The sequence below is a fragment of the Meriones unguiculatus genome, chromosome 8, assembly GCF_030254825.1.
Source record: "Meriones unguiculatus strain TT.TT164.6M chromosome 8, Bangor_MerUng_6.1, whole genome shotgun sequence".
In the NCBI taxonomy this organism is placed as follows: Eukaryota; Metazoa; Chordata; class Mammalia; order Rodentia; family Muridae; genus Meriones; species Meriones unguiculatus.
The window spans coordinates 56,656,041-56,673,161 of NC_083356.1; the positions used below are offsets into that span (position 1 = coordinate 56,656,041).

Sequence of the window (17,121 nt, forward strand, 5' to 3'; positions counted from 1 at the left end):
AGGATGTGGAGATAGAGCAGAAATAGGTGGGGTAGCATCTCTGGGACAGGTGAGGCCCATGGGAGACTAAGGGGTGACCCTAGTTGAGATTCCTAACAGCAGGGGATATGGAACCTGAAATTGTCACCTCCTGTAGCCAGGTGGGACTTCCATTGGAGGGAACCTACCTATAAAACCTTCAACCCAAAATTTGTTCTGCATACAAGAAATGTAGGGATAAAGATGGAGCAGAGATTGAAGGAATGGCAAACCAATGGCTAGTCCAATTTGAAACCCACCCCACGGGAGAGAGCCAACGCCTGACACTACTAATGATATCTGCTATGCTTGTAGACAGGAACCTAGCATAACTGTCCTCTGACAGGCTTCATCTAGCAGTTGATAGAAACAGATGCAGAGACCCAAGGCCAAGCAATGGGCTGAGCTTGGGAAGTACTGTGGAAGAGAGGGAGGAAGGATTGAGCGAGCCTGACACATAAAGGACACTACAAGAAGATCTACAGAATAAACTAATGTGGATTCAAGGGGACTCACAAACTAGAGACCAACCAAAGAGCATGCTTGGGCTGGACCTAAACCCCCTACACAAATGCCTATCACATTTGTCCTTCTGAATGAGCATTGAACATCTTCCCTATGGTCTTCCTTGTTGTTTAGCTTCTTTAGGAGTACAGATTTTAGTATGTTATCCTGTATTATATTGCTAATATCTACTTATGAGTGAGTGTATACATGTATGTTTTTCTGCTTCTAGGATACCTCACTCATGATGATCTTTTCTATTTCCCACCATTTGCCTGCAAATTTCATGATTTCCTTATTTTTAATAGCTGAGTCATATTCCATTGTGTAAATGTATCACAATTTTTGTATCCATTCCTCTGTTGAGGGACATCTAGGTTGTTTCCAGCTTCTGGCTACTAGGAATAGAGCTACTATGAACATGGTTGAGCAAATGTCCTTGTTATATGGTTGAGCATGTTTTGGATATCTCCCTAGGAGTAGTATAGCTGGATCTTGAGGTAGCACTATTCCCAATTTTCTGAGAAAGTGCCAAATTGATTTCCAACTAAGCCCTGGGGCCCTGCAGAGAGTGATACCCCAAGCAAGGACAATGCATGAAGAGAACCTAAAACTCCTGCTTAGATGTAGCTCACAGACTCAGTCTCCAAGTGGGTTCCTAATAAGGGGATCAGGGACTTTCTCTGGCATGAACTCAGTGTCTGGCTCTTTGATTACCTGGGGGAGGGGTGCAGCCTTGCCAGGCCACAGAGGAAGACAATGCAACCAGTCCTGATGAGACCTGATAGACTAGGGTCAGAGGGAAGGGGAGGAGGACCTCTCCATCAGTGGACTAGGGAAAGGGCATTGGAGGAGAAGAGGGAGGGTGGGTAGGATTAGGAGAAGATGAGGGAGGGGTCTGCAGCAGGGATACAAAGTGAATAAATTGTAATAGATACATAGATGAATTTTAAAAACGCCTCTATAATATTAAGCTGAAGCAAGCCTGTAAGGTGTTTTCTTAGTGATTGATGGGAGAGGGCCCAGCCCATTGATTGTGGTGCCATCCCTGGGCTGGTGGTCTTGGATTTGATAAGAAATAAAAATTAGTAAGCTAATAGGCAGCATTCTTCTTTGGCCTTTATATCAGATCTTGCTTCCAGGTTTCTGCCCTGCTTGAGTTCCTGTCCTGATTGCCTTTGATAATAAACCAATATGGAAGCATAAGCCAATAAACCCTTTCCTTTCCAAGTTGCTTTGTTCATGGTGTTTCATCATAGCAATAGTAACCCTAAATAGGACAAGGGCTAATTAATATTTCAAAATATATAAGAACTGAAAAAAAAATAGATATCAAGAAAGCAAATAACACAGTTATAAATGGGATATAGATCTAAACTGAATTCTTTAAAAAATTATTTACTATTTATTACAATTTATTCACTTTGTATCCGACTGTGGCCTGGCCTCCTCCCTTGTCTCCTCCCAGTCCCACACTCCCTCCCTCTTCTCCCCCTATGCCCCTCTCCTAGTATACTGACAGGTGAGGTCATCCTCCCCTTTTATTTGACTCTAGCCTATCAGGTCTCATCAGGACTGGTTGCATTGTCTTCCTCTGTGGCTTGGCAAGGCTTCACCGCTGCCCCTCCCCAGGGGGAAGTGATCAGAGAGCCTGCCACCAATTTCATGCCTGAAATAGCCTCTGCTCTCCTTACTGGGGAACTCACTTGGAGACTGAGTCTATGGGCTACATCTGAGCAGGGGTTTTAGGTCCTCTCCATGCATGGTCCTTGGTTGTGGTATCAGTCTTTGCAGTGGCTCCAGGGCCCAGTGTTTGTTTTTTTTTTTGTTTTTTTTTTTTTGTTTTTTTTTTTTTTTTTTGGCTCTGTTGGTTTCCTTTTGGAGCTCCTGTCCCCTCCAGGTCTTTCTATCTCCCCCTTCTTTCATAAAATTCCATGCATTTTGCCCAAAGTTTGGCTATGAGTCTCAGCCTCCGCTTCAGTACCTTGATCAATAGAGTCTTTCAGAGGCCTTCTGTGGTAGGCTCCTGCCTGTTCCCTGTGTACTCCTGCTTCTCATGTCTATCAATTTGCCCTTCAAGTAGAAACTCAAATTGCTGAGAAACATTTAAAGAAATGTTCACCATCCTTCACCATTAAGAAAATGCAAATTGAAACAGCTTTGAGATGTCATCCTAATACCCATCGAATGGCCAAAATCAATAAAATAATAACAGCTCATATTGGTGAGGATGTGGAGTGAGGGAGCACTCATCCATTGACAGGAGTCCATACTACAGCCACTGTGAAAATCACTGTGGCAGTTCCTCAGGAAGATGTGGATCTATCTGAAGATTTATGTGTACCACTCTTTAGCATATACCCAAAGAATGCTTCATCTTATCTACCACAAGGATACTTGCCCAAACATTTTCAATGCTGCTCTGTTCACAATAGCCACAATTGGAAACAACTCAGATGTCCCTCAACAAAATTGATTAAAAAATGCGATACATTTGCACAGTTTAAAAAAAAAAAATGAAATCATTAGTTTCACAGGTAAAGGAATGGGACTTGAAAATAATCATCCTTAGTGAGGTATCCCAAACTAAGAAAGACAAATATGGTATGTATTTGCTTATGTGTAGATAGTAGCTGTTAAGTCAATTATAACCAAGCTATAGTCCAAACAATCAGAGGTTAGGTATGCAGTAAAGGACTAGGAGAGACAGATAGATCTCCTTCAAAATGGGAAATAGGATAGATAGTTATGTATAGATGGTGGAGGCTGGAATGGGAGGATCAAGCTGGGAGGAAAGAGGGTCATGAGTGAAGGAATACTGGGAGAGACAGCTAAAATGAAGGGGCGTTTGAGGGTAGTTGGAAAACCTAATACAGTAGAAGTTTCTTAAAATATATATATGTCTATGGAGGTGATCTAATTAAATTTACCAAATACTGGGAGACACAAAGCCCCAACTGGCCATCTCTTGTCACTAAATGATGCTTCTAGTTCTGGAATTGGGTTATATATAAATGAGTTGTTAGTGAAAGCAATCTGGGACTGAGGATAAAACCAAATACTATTGTCCTAAAAAAATAAAAAAAACAAACATGTAATCATAAAATGATTCCTAATGACATTCTGTTATACTCATAGATCAATGCCTTGCTCAGCCATCATCACAGAAACTTCCTCCTGCAGCAAATGGAAGCAAACACAGAGACCCATGGTTAGACATTACACATACACACAAAGAACTTGGAACACACAGCCCTAAAAGGGATGTCTCCATCCTATTCTTCCCCTTAGTTCTCAGGGTTCCCTGTGGAAGAGGAGAGCCAGAGGGCATGGAGGATACTAAGAAAACAAGACTAAATCAACATGAGCAGAATTCACATGAACTCAGAGACTGAGGCAGTGTGCACTGGGCAAGTATAGGCTACACTGGACTGTATCAGGTCATTCATATTTATGTAATATATTTATATGTAATATAATAATATATTATAATTTATAATTGTAAATATAATGTAATATATATATACACACACACATACATATATATTACATTATATTATATGGCTTCTAGTTTTGTGTTTTTATGGATTCCTGAGTACAAACGACAGGGTTTCTCTTTTCTTGTGCCTTTCCTTCAGCTTTTTTTCTTTTGTTTGTTTGTTTTGTTCATTTAATGTATTGGTTTTTGTTTTATCTTATTATATTTATATTATTATTATACCTTAGCAGCTTGTTTGTCTTCTAATGAGAAACAGAAAGGGAGTGGATCTGGATGTGAGGGGAGGTAGTGAGGAACTAGGAGGAGCAGAGGGAGTGGACATTGTAATCAGGATATATTCTGTGAGAAGAAAAATCTACTTCTAATAAAAGGAAAATTAATGAATATTAAAATAAATAAATAGCTAGTTCTTCAGTGTTTTTACCCAGTATGACAGTCTTTTAGTTAGATGGCTTATATTCATATTTAATTATCTTCGGTTTTATGTTGTCCTCCCTCCAATTTGCACTCTGATTCCTTGTATTTCAGTGTGTTTCTCTTCTTACCTCTAAGAGGAAAGCAAACCTGAAAACCTTAGTCAGTGTTTTTCATTAACCCATTTCTTCAAAAATTTGTGTGTGTGTATGCGCTCCTCTCCGCAGGCTCATGTTCAAACCGGAGTTTGATGTAGAAGGATGCTGCTCCACCAGGTTTGGTTGTATGCCTTTAATCTCAGAACTTGGGAGGTAGAGGCAGGTGGATTTTTGTGAGTTCAAGGCCAGCCTGGTCTACATAGTGAGTTTGAGGCCATCCAGAGAGATGCTGACTCAAAAAAAAAAAAATAGGAAACTGGTGGTCCTCCATCACCCATCACTTTCTGAACTTATTTTGAGACAGGGTCTCTCAGTAAATCCAAAGCCTGGTGTTTTGACTAGACTGAATGTCTAGTTGGGTTATGTTTCTGTGAAACATTGCCTTCATTACAGTACTATATTTGCTACTATTTATTTTTAAATTAATAATTTATTTTTTGTTTTTAAATTAACTTAGATTTCCATATATATTATGTTTTTATTGATTCTGCTTCCTTTTTACTTCACTTTTTCTCTCTGCCTCCTTTCTCTGCTGTATCCTTTCACCACTAGTATTTCCCTATCCATTTTGTTGTATTGTCTTATCCACTCTTCACTCTCTTACAGCTTTTTTTCCCTTTCTTTTCTTTTTTTTTTTTATTCTAGCCATATGGGTCTCTTTCTAGTTTCTTGCCCTTACCCATATTTACTCTTATCTGGAAACACATATGTAACAATTGGAGTCTAGGATCTGTTTATCTGTACCTAGTATTTTCCACTTCCATCCATAACTTCATAAATACTATTGTATATGTGTTCCACATTTTCGTTATCCACTCATCTGTTGATGGACATCTGGCCTGACTCCATTTCCTTGCTGATATGACTGGAACTGTGTTAACAAGGGATATGCAAGTATCTCTGGTTTTTGTGTACATGTCCAGAGGAGGTGTTAGCTGCCTCACGCGTTAGTTCTATGGCTAGTGTTTTGAGAAGCCCTGCACTGGTCTCTGTAGTAGCCACACTGACACCAACAGTAGATAAGGAACCTCACTCCTACTCCTTTCCAGAGTTTGCTTTCCTCACAGTAGCTCCAGGTACATCTCTGTTTTCATCTACTCCATGTGATTTTTGTTGTTGTTGTTGGTAGAAGTTTCTGTCCAAATTGAGTTCATATATATGTAGCCAAGTCTAGATTCTGATTTTATTTTTTCACAAATATTAATGTATCATCCCACTGAGTTTGAATTCCAGAAATAATAGTCATTCACTTAATTCCAGCTTTTGGATCTGCTAGCAGGGAGACTTACCAGGTAAAAGCCACAGGCAAATGACATTGTATTTCTGAAATAATCATGTACAGTCTATATACATTTTTAACTCTTGTCAAATGATTTCTTAAAGTTTTGTGTCATGGTCTTTACAGATTGTTGACTTTAATTTAGTGAGTAAGGTAAGAAGAATAAGCCTCTTAAACTAAAGGAAGAAAGAGTGGATCGTTAATGTAGGCATTGTGATTTCCTTGTCCTTTTTACATCCTTTTTCTTTTTGTAAAAAGCTGATTCAGACTATTTAAATCAAACTGCCTCTTCTGGCCCTTGTCTTCTGAATGCTGTCTTTAAGCTGTTTGTATTTATTATATGCTTAGGATTATATGCTATCGGCCTACTTTTGATGTGTGTATATGCTTCAAAATTTTCTACCATTCATTATTCATCAGTAAAATCATATTCCTTTGTTTCTTTTTCTCTCAAAAAAATTTTTTTTTTTTTTAGTAAAGTAGAAGGAGATTGCTCTTGGAGGAAACATATTCAGTACTATTTAGTGGTTCTCTCTGAAGGGGAAAGTTTCAGTAGCTCATTTATAACCCTTTTTGTTCTGTTTCACTAACTTTTACCATTCGGTATGAAAAAAACACACACAAATATATATTCTTAGGTGTCTTTAGGATTTTTAGGTATTTTCGTTTTCAGACTGAGGAAATACTTTTCTTTAGACATTGATTGAACGCTTCTATATGGTTAGTAGTAAAAAATAAATAACTAGCATGGAAAAGTGAAAGACAGCAGTAAGATGCAGAACAACACAAAGGAGGAAACAACAGGTGTACCAGTGCATGGTTCAGGGTTTCCTGAGTTTTCATCTCCATGGAGATGTCAGCTCAATGGAGTGTGGAAGGATGCATTAGAATTTGCCAAGCAGGAGCGGGATTCACACCTGTATTCCCGTCAATCAGAAGGTTGAAGCAGGATAATCACAAGTCAGAGGCAAACTGATTTACACAGCAAAACTGCCTTTAAACTGGGCCCAGAGGTCTTTTCTGAGACTGATACTCCAACCAGGGACCACGCATGGAGATAACATAGAACCCCTGCACAGGTGTAGCTTATAGAATCTCAGTGTCCAAGTGGGTTTCCTAGTAAAGGGAACAAGGACTGAAGTAAAAACGTAATTGTACTAGGAATCTGAGGAAACATTGTGGATTGGTCCATGTCTTTTCCTGTGTTGGAAAATTTCCATAGAAACTGCGTTATTATAATTATACCAAAACAGATTTGTTGACATGGAATTGGGGCAAATACCAATACTTCTCAAATTCATTTTTCTGACATAATTTAGCGTCTCCAAGGGCAAGTTCAAGAACGTAGTTCTACATTTTTAGTTTAGTTGTTACCTTTTCTCTTTTCTGTAATTTTACTCCTTTCAGTTAATCAAGTTTTAGAAACATACTATTATTATAATAATATATATTATATTGTAAAGACCCAAGTTTTGATTTTTATGGCATTTATTAAGCTTCTTTCTTTGATTTTGGAGCTCTGTTTCACCTCATAATCACATAGAGTACTTGGTCAACATAAGAACTAGTTTCAGGTTTCCATTTCCAAAGATTCTGAATCAGTGTGTCATGGCTGACGGTGGTCTGGAGATTTAAAATTTTATTCAGCACTGTAGGCAGTTCTCCTGGGGCACTAGTTATGACTGCATCTTGAGAAACCAAGTGCCGGGGAGTAGTAGAACACCATATTTTTTCCCATCAGCAACAAAATAAATCAGGCAGTTCTTTGAACTGCTATGTTGACAGTATGTGAAGAATTCTGACCACTAATTAGATAGCAGCTTTTTCCTGTGGGGGGTGTAAGTGAGTATCCTGTTAAATCTGCAAAATTACACCACGTCCAAAGGGGAAGGCTACCGTGAGGTTTGAGGTCCTTCTCTGTTAGAAGCCAGAAGATGGCAGCAACTCAATGTTCCTATATCCAACTTTCTATATCCAAGCAAGTTTAACTGCAGGCTTGCAATATTTCAGCTTTGAGAAATATTTGAGGTCTACACATTGCTCCTTTCTCCAAGCAAGTTTAACTGCAGGATTGCAATATTTCAGCTTTGAGAAAGGTTTGAGGGCCACACATTGTTCCTTCTCTGTTGGAAGCCAGCAGATGGCAGCACAAGTTTAACTGCATGCTTGCAATATTTCAGCTTTGAGAAATGTCATTGAGGAAAAACTGTGCTTAACGTGTAGAAAACGCTTGGGATGGGGACAGGAGAGAGAAACATTTTATTTGCAGCTACTGCTCAATTTAAGAAAACTTGTTTCTCAGTATTTAGAATATTTTTGCCATAACAAACATCCATTTACCTGAAAAGCTATGTTGTTTTCTCCAATAAGAACAGCATTTTCTGTGGTGTCTTTAAAATCTGGGCAGTAGCTTTTAGATTTCATTTGTAAACATGTATTTTGTGACCATGCCTTAGAGAAACAAATAATAACTGCTTTTTAGTCCAGATTTTTAGGTGCAAAGAAACTGCCTCTTTGCCTGAAACTCAGCTTATTTATAACAGTTCAGTTAAGTAATCGGAACCTAGTTATTTAAGGTGAAAGAAGAAGATAAAAGAGAGGGATGAAATTTGAAAATAAAAATGTTTAAGACAGTATTCAAAGCTTCATTTTACTTAGACATTGATCAGGTTAAATTGAGTATAAACATCTGTTTTTAATGCCAAATCATAATAGAAATGGAAAAGGATTAAGAAATGAAGTTAATGTTTAGCAATAGGGATGCATTTTTGCTTCCTTTTTAGGGGTAAAATTAGAAATGCTAGTCTAACAATACTGATGGGTGGCATCCCTTATAGATTTTACTTGAGCATGTTTTTAATCCTTGAGTTTTCCTCTAAGTGTGGATGTATTAAAACAACAACTACAGAATTTTATTCATTCAAAGCTTTTCTGTTTCCATCTGCAACTACAAGAACTTCAAAATCTAGTTTAATAAATGTATGACATAGGTGTTTATTAACAATTTCTTTATAATGGCATCCATATATAATGAATGAACATTTTGACTTGTATTACATCTTATTGGTATAGGAGTCTTATTTAAAAATATATGTTTAGCTAATGGAAAAAACTGAATGTGATAATTGCAAACAGAGAGAATGTTTTAGGGGCTGGTATTTGAAAATTGCATTGAGATTTGAAATATTACTTGTTTAGAAAAATGCAGAAATAACTTCTTTTCTAAAAGATACAAGTCGAAGAAATATTAGCCATCCACAGGATTGAGAAAGTTTGGAATCTTGGCCCTGTAGCAGTGGAGTTTGAGTCGGGTTTATCCATTTGAACCTCTCTTAAACTGTGATTAATGCTTGCAGCCATAGGTTTGGGGATATCTACATGAAATGATCATAATTGAAAATGCTTCATGCTGTATCCCTCATTGAGTATTAAATTTGCTAACACAATTTTAATCCCACAAATCAACAGTGAGTTATTGCCTCACAATAGTTTTTTAATACCCTTGAACATGGTTGCCTTACTTTTTGGGAGGAAAGGGAAAATGGGTGGAACCTGGGACTAGAAATGTTGTTTTCGTAAGGCATTATTATGAGGCCACTTTAAAACTGAACTAAAATCAGGAATGTTTGGATTGGTTTCATTTTATCATTTAACTCAAGTGAGGGAGACACAGTGTGTTTTAAGTTAGTTAATTTTGGCTTCACATTTATATAATTGAGTGTCTTAATTATTCTATTAGATATTGAACCAATTTATCTGATAATTATGCCTCTATTAACTTCAGTCATGTGTTTAAAGCCATGTATTTAAAAGAAAATGGACTAAAACACTTACTTGAATATGACTGAACAGTGCCTTCCTTCTTAATGATGTTTCACTAGAGGAAGTCTGGAAGGCCATACAATAAATCTCAGGAGAGCTTTGCTTTGAGACATCTGCTTTGTGGAAATTTATTTTGCTTTGTCTTATTACTATTTTAATATATATACATATATGTGTTACACAAATTATTTGGTGTGGAACAAAAATAGGAACATTTGAAGCAAAGGGGGAAAATTGCCTTTACTCGGGTCTCCCTCTTATACTAAGCACTGTTATGTATCTGTCCATAATTTACTCTCAACTATTTGTTTCAGCATACATGAACTCATGTTGAATGTTAAACATATTATACCATTTTATCTTTTGTTGTGGTTGTTAGTATATCATTGGTTTTACTATTTTTTTTTTTTTTTTGTTTTGTCAGCAATATATATTTATCTCAGTACATTTAAGAGGTTTTTGGGAATTCCCCGGGTGGATGTTCTAATTAATTGCCAGCATTTTCTAGACAAAAGAATAAAAAAGTCACATTGTTTGAGCAAGTTGCATTTACTACTTGCAGCAAGGCGAACATAAGTGAAGGAGAGCTACAGGGTGTCTGAAAGGAGGTAGTTAGCATTGGTGATATGGAAAGATCTGATTGGCTTAGGTGATTTGGAGGGTGGGCTTAAGGAAGTAAGTGATGTACAAGTTAGGTAAGTCTCGTGTAGGAAGGAGAACTAGAATGGAACGGTGGCTGTGATTAGTCAGGAAGATGCAGGAGATTTGACTAGTGTGCTGTATGATCACATTCGTAACATTGACTTGTTCTTTTGTACATAGAATTCTCATGCCATGACATTCTTTTGTTCCATTGTAGTTACACAGTGTGTTTGTCTGATATTTTTGTTTAATAGAAGAATGCTGAAAGTATTGGACTTTTGTAACTGAATGAAGACCTGCCTGAGGCTCCAGGCAAGCTCCATGGCTACAGAGGCTGCTGCTACACTCTATTCCAGCTTTACTGGCTTAGGTTTTCTTATTCTTTTTATTTGCAGCTTTACAGTAAAGGAAATAGTATATAAATTTCTATAAGCTTAATTATATCAAAGGGTATGTAAAACGTCATTAGATTTACATTCTTACCATTTTTAATAAGCACCTCAGCCAGTGATAGGCATTGCAAGTCTAGTTAGTATCTTTTTTCTCTTTGCTAATGGTAGAATATTATTTTACCTTTTAAAAATATATTTATACAGTTGGCTTTTACTTTTAAAACTTTATTAAATAACCATAATTTTCCTGTTTACATTTTTCTCCATTTAAATCTATGTATATATGATTGCCTAACAGGCTTTAAGGACTCTTTAAGGACAAGCTGATGTTTATATGGACGTTAGTCCTGTGTTTGTAGTCTTTGTTTCCTATATCTTTGATTTTTGCATAGGAAATCACTGAATGTTAAAACTGTCCTCTATCAGTCATTTAACTTTTTCTCTAAAGCATTCAGGTTACTTCTCCGTCAGGAATATGGAATGATTTCATGTGTGTGTCAGAGATGAACTTCTTTTCAGAAGTGCTCTGGTGTGGCAGTATCATTTGTTGACAAATCTGTTGAACTACCATGTCCTGTTCTAAATGCAGACATGTACATCAGCCTATGGCAAAATTTCTCTTAACTGACCTCCATCTAACTGCTTAGATTAACTGATGTTGTTTGTTTCCTCCATAAAACTTCAGGACTGGAGACTGTTTAAGGCAAATGTTTACTGATGATGTCTGTGCTGCACTGTATATGATACATATCAGTACTACCCTGTTTTATATTGCTAATACTCAGATTTGATGTTTCTAAAGAGTTGTTGGTAGCTATACTTGCTATTTTATATTTCTTATTTAATTCAACATTACCAAATTTAAAAAATGTGAGCAAAAAAATTAATGCTATGATTATAGATAATTGAATTTGTTTTTTTTTTTTTTTTTTGTTTGTTTTTTAAAACCTTGTGGCTAGTAAGAACTTTGTAATGAAAGGATTATAGATTAAGACAGTTGTAGAGCCAAAAGAATGAAATGCATGTACTAAGGATTGATTTCCATCTGTAGGGAAATCTGACATGTTTTTTAATGTGCAATTGAATATATTCTGGTTTATGAGCATTTATTTCCTAAATGGTAAATGTTTGAGTGTATTTTCTCATAAAACATTTTGGTGATTCTTCATATTGTAGCTCTATGTTGTGAAGACAGACACAGCTAGAAATTTGTTAACAAATCTAAGTTGGTAGTAGTCTAAATGTAATGCTTTTTTGCTATAGAACAGCAGTTCTCAACCTATGCGTTATGATACCTTTGGGGGTCTAATGACTCCTTTACAGGGTTCACCTAAGACCATTAGAAAATATAGATATTTATATTACCATTTATAACTGTAGCAAAATTACAGTTATGAAGTAGCAATGAAAATAACTTTATGGTTGGGGTCACCACAACATGAGGAACTGCATTAAAGGATTGTAGCATTAGGAAGGTTGAGAACCACTGTTGTAAAATGTTATCTGCATAGGCATTCAAAATGCAACGTGATATAGCTATTTACTAAATTAAAAATACTGGTCATTCACCCTAACGTGAAGCGAAAGCACTTACATTACTGCATTGTACTGGCTCTCTCCTGATACAACAACTGCAGAGATTGGTGACTTGAAACAGCAAGCAATGACCATCTCACAGTCTCTGAGGTCAGGAATCATAAAGTGGTGTAAATGTCTGTCTCCCTGATGGTTTCTCATCGGAAACTTGACTATAGCTGAAGAATGCAGTTTCAGCCTGGTTCACTCAGTGCTGTTATTGTTGGGCCCCCTCAGTTCCTCCCTGTGTGGGTCTTTACATCACTTTCCTATCTAATCATGACCACAGCCTGGCAGCTAGCCTCCTTAATGCGTGTAACCTAAGAAAGAGTGAAGATGATGAAGTATTTTGTGGTTTCCTCCAAGGGGTTGCATGTCACCTGTCCCCACCTAGTGTATTTTATTTGTTAGAAGAGACTCAGTACAGTTTACCCTCAAAGAAAAGGAAATCCAGCCAGCTTTCGGACACAAAAGAATCTGCTGTACAGTAGGTATTTATGTTGTGTATGGGTCAGTACTAGGAAGAGATTTGTTTGTAATCTTTCATTTTTTCTTAGGACACTGCCTTAGGAAAACCTCGAGAAGTGTTCCGACTTCCTACAGATGTGACAGCATATGACAATCGTCTTTGTGCATCTATTCATTTCACATCCCCTGCCTGGGTTACCTTGTCAGATGGAACAGGAAGACTGTATGTCATTGGAACAGGTGACCGTGGAAATAGTCCTGAAAAATGGGAGGTAAGTTGTTTTTTTGTTCTTTGTAAGACTTGTGAGGAGTCCAGAAGGTGTATGAAAATTGGATGGAGAAGTCTTTTACCTGCCTGCTTTGTGTGCTGTGTGAATCATCCCCTTTTCCTTTATGATTCTAAGGTTTGCCTTAGTTCTCTCTCTCTCTTTTTCATTCTGTTCTAATTTTCTGTTATTTCTTTGTTTTGTTTGTTTGTTTTATAAAGAGTGCTGATTGTATTTCTGTTTTCTAAACCATGCACTTTAAATATGTGGTTTATTTCCTATAGATTATTTTTAATGAAGAGCTTGGGAATCCTTTTATTATAATTCACAGCATCTCATTGCTGAAAGCTGAAGAACATTCAGTAGCTATCCTGCTTCTTCGAATAGAGAAGGAGGGGTTGGACTTGAAAGGAAGTGGCTTCTATGTTTCTTTGGAGTGGGTCACTGTCAGTAAGAAGAAAGAAGGTAAAGTAACAAGATTCTGAACTTCTCTAGCTTGATGCCACTTGGTGGGGCTTGGGATGTAAGATTCACTGCTTGCTTTTTGAGCATTGTAATAAATTATGGTACTTACGGCCTATAATATGCTTCTACAACTAACTGCATTTTGTTTAAAAGAAGACATTACATGAATTTTGGAGATCATAAGATATATAATTTTAAAACAGCTAAAAGTTTATACTTAAATATATATATATATATATATATATATATATATATATACATACACACATGGATATAAGTAGCTGATGTTTGACTTTTTCTGTGAGACATGAATAAACTTCATTCGCTGGTTATAGCACAAACAACAGACCAAAGTAACATCTATGAATAGCTTACCAAGGCATTGAGTTTATTGAGGCCACATACAGGAGCATAAACAATGATTTACTTGTGGGAGCCTGGGTGGTGCAGCACTGAAAAGCTGACACTGCACTGCTAACAAACTGAAAACTGTCTTCCTGGATCTCTATTCAACTCTCAGCATGTGTGCGCAGGAGAGTCTGCTCTTTATAACTTTCAGGGGTTTCCTGAATCTTGTTGCATTCACCTGAGTCTTATGAAATTTTCTTCTTTCTAAAGAGGACGTGTTTTAATTTACAGGAAATAGTTACTTACCAGTAATTGTAAATTTTAATGTAATTTGAATATATAAATATAAATAAGAACAGGAAGATGGAATAATTACCTATGTTTTGTTCCCCTTGTCTTTTGCATCTATCTTCCATAAAAGTTCTTCTGCATATGTATAATAACTTCCTGTTCCTTGAAAGACTCAGCTTAGTTTACATGATATATCTAATGTTCTTCCCCTCTGTCACTCTCTTCATTTTTCTAATTGGTAGCTATGGGAGTTTGCTTTTTGTTCTTTGTTTTTTTCTTTGTTTTGTTTTGTTTTTCCATTTTGGCATTGTCTCACTACTCTTCCTTATTCAATTAGAAGAAAATTAATTTAACTGAAATTCTTCATCAATACAAAAAAACAACAAAACAAAATAACTAAAGTGAAAAATACTCTTTATTTTACATTTACATTTCAGATATAGGCTATTAAGAATTTTTTTTTTTTTAGAAGGAATAACCACTATAAGAAACGTCTGTGTCGACATAGAAATTGCTGAATAAACCTTGTTTTCCCCAGTGTTTATTTCCGTTTCTGTAGGAATGCAGTAATTATATTTTAGGAGTCAGGGGGGAAACTTTTAAAGGAACAGACAGGAACCAGACAGTCTGTGTCACAGCTATTCACCTGTGTTGTTTGTTATGACATGAAAAGAGCAACGGAGAGTTTATGAACAAATGAGTAAGCTAGGTTCTAAAATATTTAGGGACAGTGAAGGCTGAGTACTAAGAATTATTTTTTTACCACCCAAAATGCAAAGTCATATTCAACCCTGAAGTTGTACGAACATAGGTACAGATTCGGCTTTGGCTGTTGGGTTGTAGTTTGAAGACTTAAGGAAATAGTAGAAGTATTTATTTTATTTATTTTTTATTGATTACAGTTTTTTCACTTTGTATCCCAACTGTACCCCTTCCCTGGTCCCCTCCAAATCCCACCCCACCTCTTCTTCACCATGTCTCTACCCTAGTCCACTGTTAGGGGAAATCCTCCTCCCCTTCCATTTGATCCTAGTCTATAAGGTCTCATCAGGACTGTCCTCTGTGGCCTAGTAAGGCTGTTCCCCCTTCAGGAGGAGGTAATCAAAGAGCAGGCCACTGAGTTCATCTCAGAGACAGTCTCTATTCCCATTGCTAGGGAACCCATTTGGACACTGAGCTGACATGGGCTACATTTGTGCAGGGGTTCTAGGTTATCTCCATGAATGGTCTTTGGTTGTAGTATCAGTCTCAGAAAGGACCCCTGTGCCCAGATTTTTTTGTTCTCTCTCCTTGTGGAGCTCCTGTCCCCTCCAGGTCTTTCTATCTCCCCTTCCTTAAAATTCCCTGCACTCTGCCCAAAGTTTGGCTATGAGTCTCAGCCTCTGCTTTGATACTCTGCTGGGTAGAGTCTTTCAGAGGCGCCCTGTGGTAAGCTCCTGTCCTGTTCCCTGTTTTCTCCCTCTTCAAATGTCCATCCCGTTTGCCTTTCTGAATGAGGATTGATATCTTACCCAGGGTGTTCCTTCTTGATTAATTTCCTTAGGTGTACAGATTTTAGTATGATTATCCTGTATTATAGGTCTAATATCCACTTATAAGTGAGTATATACCATGCTTTTGGGACACCTCACTCAGGATGATCTTTTCTAGTTCCTACCATTTGCATTCATATTTCATGATTTCCTTGTTTTTAATTGCTGAGTAGTATTCCATTGTGTAAATGTACCACAATTTCTGTATCCATTCCTCAACTGAGAAACATCTGGGTTGTTTCTAGGTTCTGGCTATTATGAATAATGCTGCTACAAACATGGTTGAGCTAATGTCCTTGTTGTTTACTTGAGCATCTTTTGGATATATGAGTAAGTGCTATTCCTTATTGTCTGAGAAAGCGTCAGATTGGTTTCCAAAGTGGTTGTATAATTTTACATTCCAACCATCAATGGAGGAGGGTTCCCCTTTCTCCACATCCTCTCCAGGGTATGTTCTTACTTGAGATTTTGCTCTTAGCCATTCTGATAGATGTAAGGTGAAATCTCAGGGTTGTTTCTGATTTGCATTTCCCTGATAGCTAAGAATGTTGAGCATTTCTTTAAATGTTTCTCTGCCATTCGATATTCCTCTATTGAGAATTCTCTGTTTAGCTCTGTACCCCATTTGTTAACTTTATTACTTGACTTGTTGTTTAACTTCTTGAGTTTTTTATATATTTTGTATATTAGCCTTCTGTCAAATATAGGGTTGGTGAAGATCCATTCCCAATCTGTAGGCTGTCGTTTTGTTCTGATGACAGTATCCTTTGCTTTACAGAAGCTCTTCATTGTCATGAGGTCCCATTCATTGATTGTTGCTCCTAGGGCCTGTGCTGTCCTGAAATTCTGTTCAGGAAATTGTGTCCTGTGCCAATGAATTCAAGGCTTTTTCTCACTTTTTCTTCTAACAGGTTTAGTGTGTCCAGGTATGCAGGGGTAGTTCAATATATGGAAATCCACCATATAAATAAACTGAAGGAGAAAAAACCCCACATGATCATCTCCTTAGATGCTGAAAAAGCATTTGTAAAATCCCAACACCCATTCATATTTAAAGTCTTGGATAGATCAGGGATACAAGGCACTTACCTAAACATAGTAAAGGTAATATATAGCAAGCTTATAGCCAACATCAAACTAAATGGAGAGAAACTTAAAGCAATCCCACTGAAATCAGGGACAAGACAAGGCTGCAAACTCTCTCCATATCTCTTCAACATAGTTCTGGAAGTCCTTGCTAGAGCAATAAGATAGATGAAAAAGATCGAGGGGATACAAATTGGAAAGAAAGAAGTCAAATTATCATTATTTGCAGATGATATGATTATATACCTGAGTGACCCCAAAAACTCCACCAGGGAACTTCTACAGCTGATAAACACCTTCAGCAAAGTGGCTGGATACAAAATTAACTGTAAAAAATCAGTAGCCCTCTTGTATACAAAAGA

The 17,121-nt window shown here is 37.1% G+C and overlaps 1 protein-coding gene across 3 annotated transcripts in view; it reads left to right on the plus strand.

The window, feature by feature from the left end:
* The window catches only part of Nudcd1 (NudC domain containing 1), a 64,499-nt gene that overhangs the window by 12,298 nt on the left and 35,080 nt on the right, over positions 1–17,121 (plus strand). For all 3 annotated transcript variants that reach the window (XM_060389479.1, XM_060389480.1, XM_060389481.1), the window contains 2 exons: positions 12,861–13,043; positions 13,322–13,502. In XM_060389479.1, coding sequence (XP_060245462.1) covers positions 12,861–13,043; positions 13,322–13,502 — 364 coding nt within the window. The remainder of the gene's footprint in view (positions 1–12,860; positions 13,044–13,321; positions 13,503–17,121) is intronic.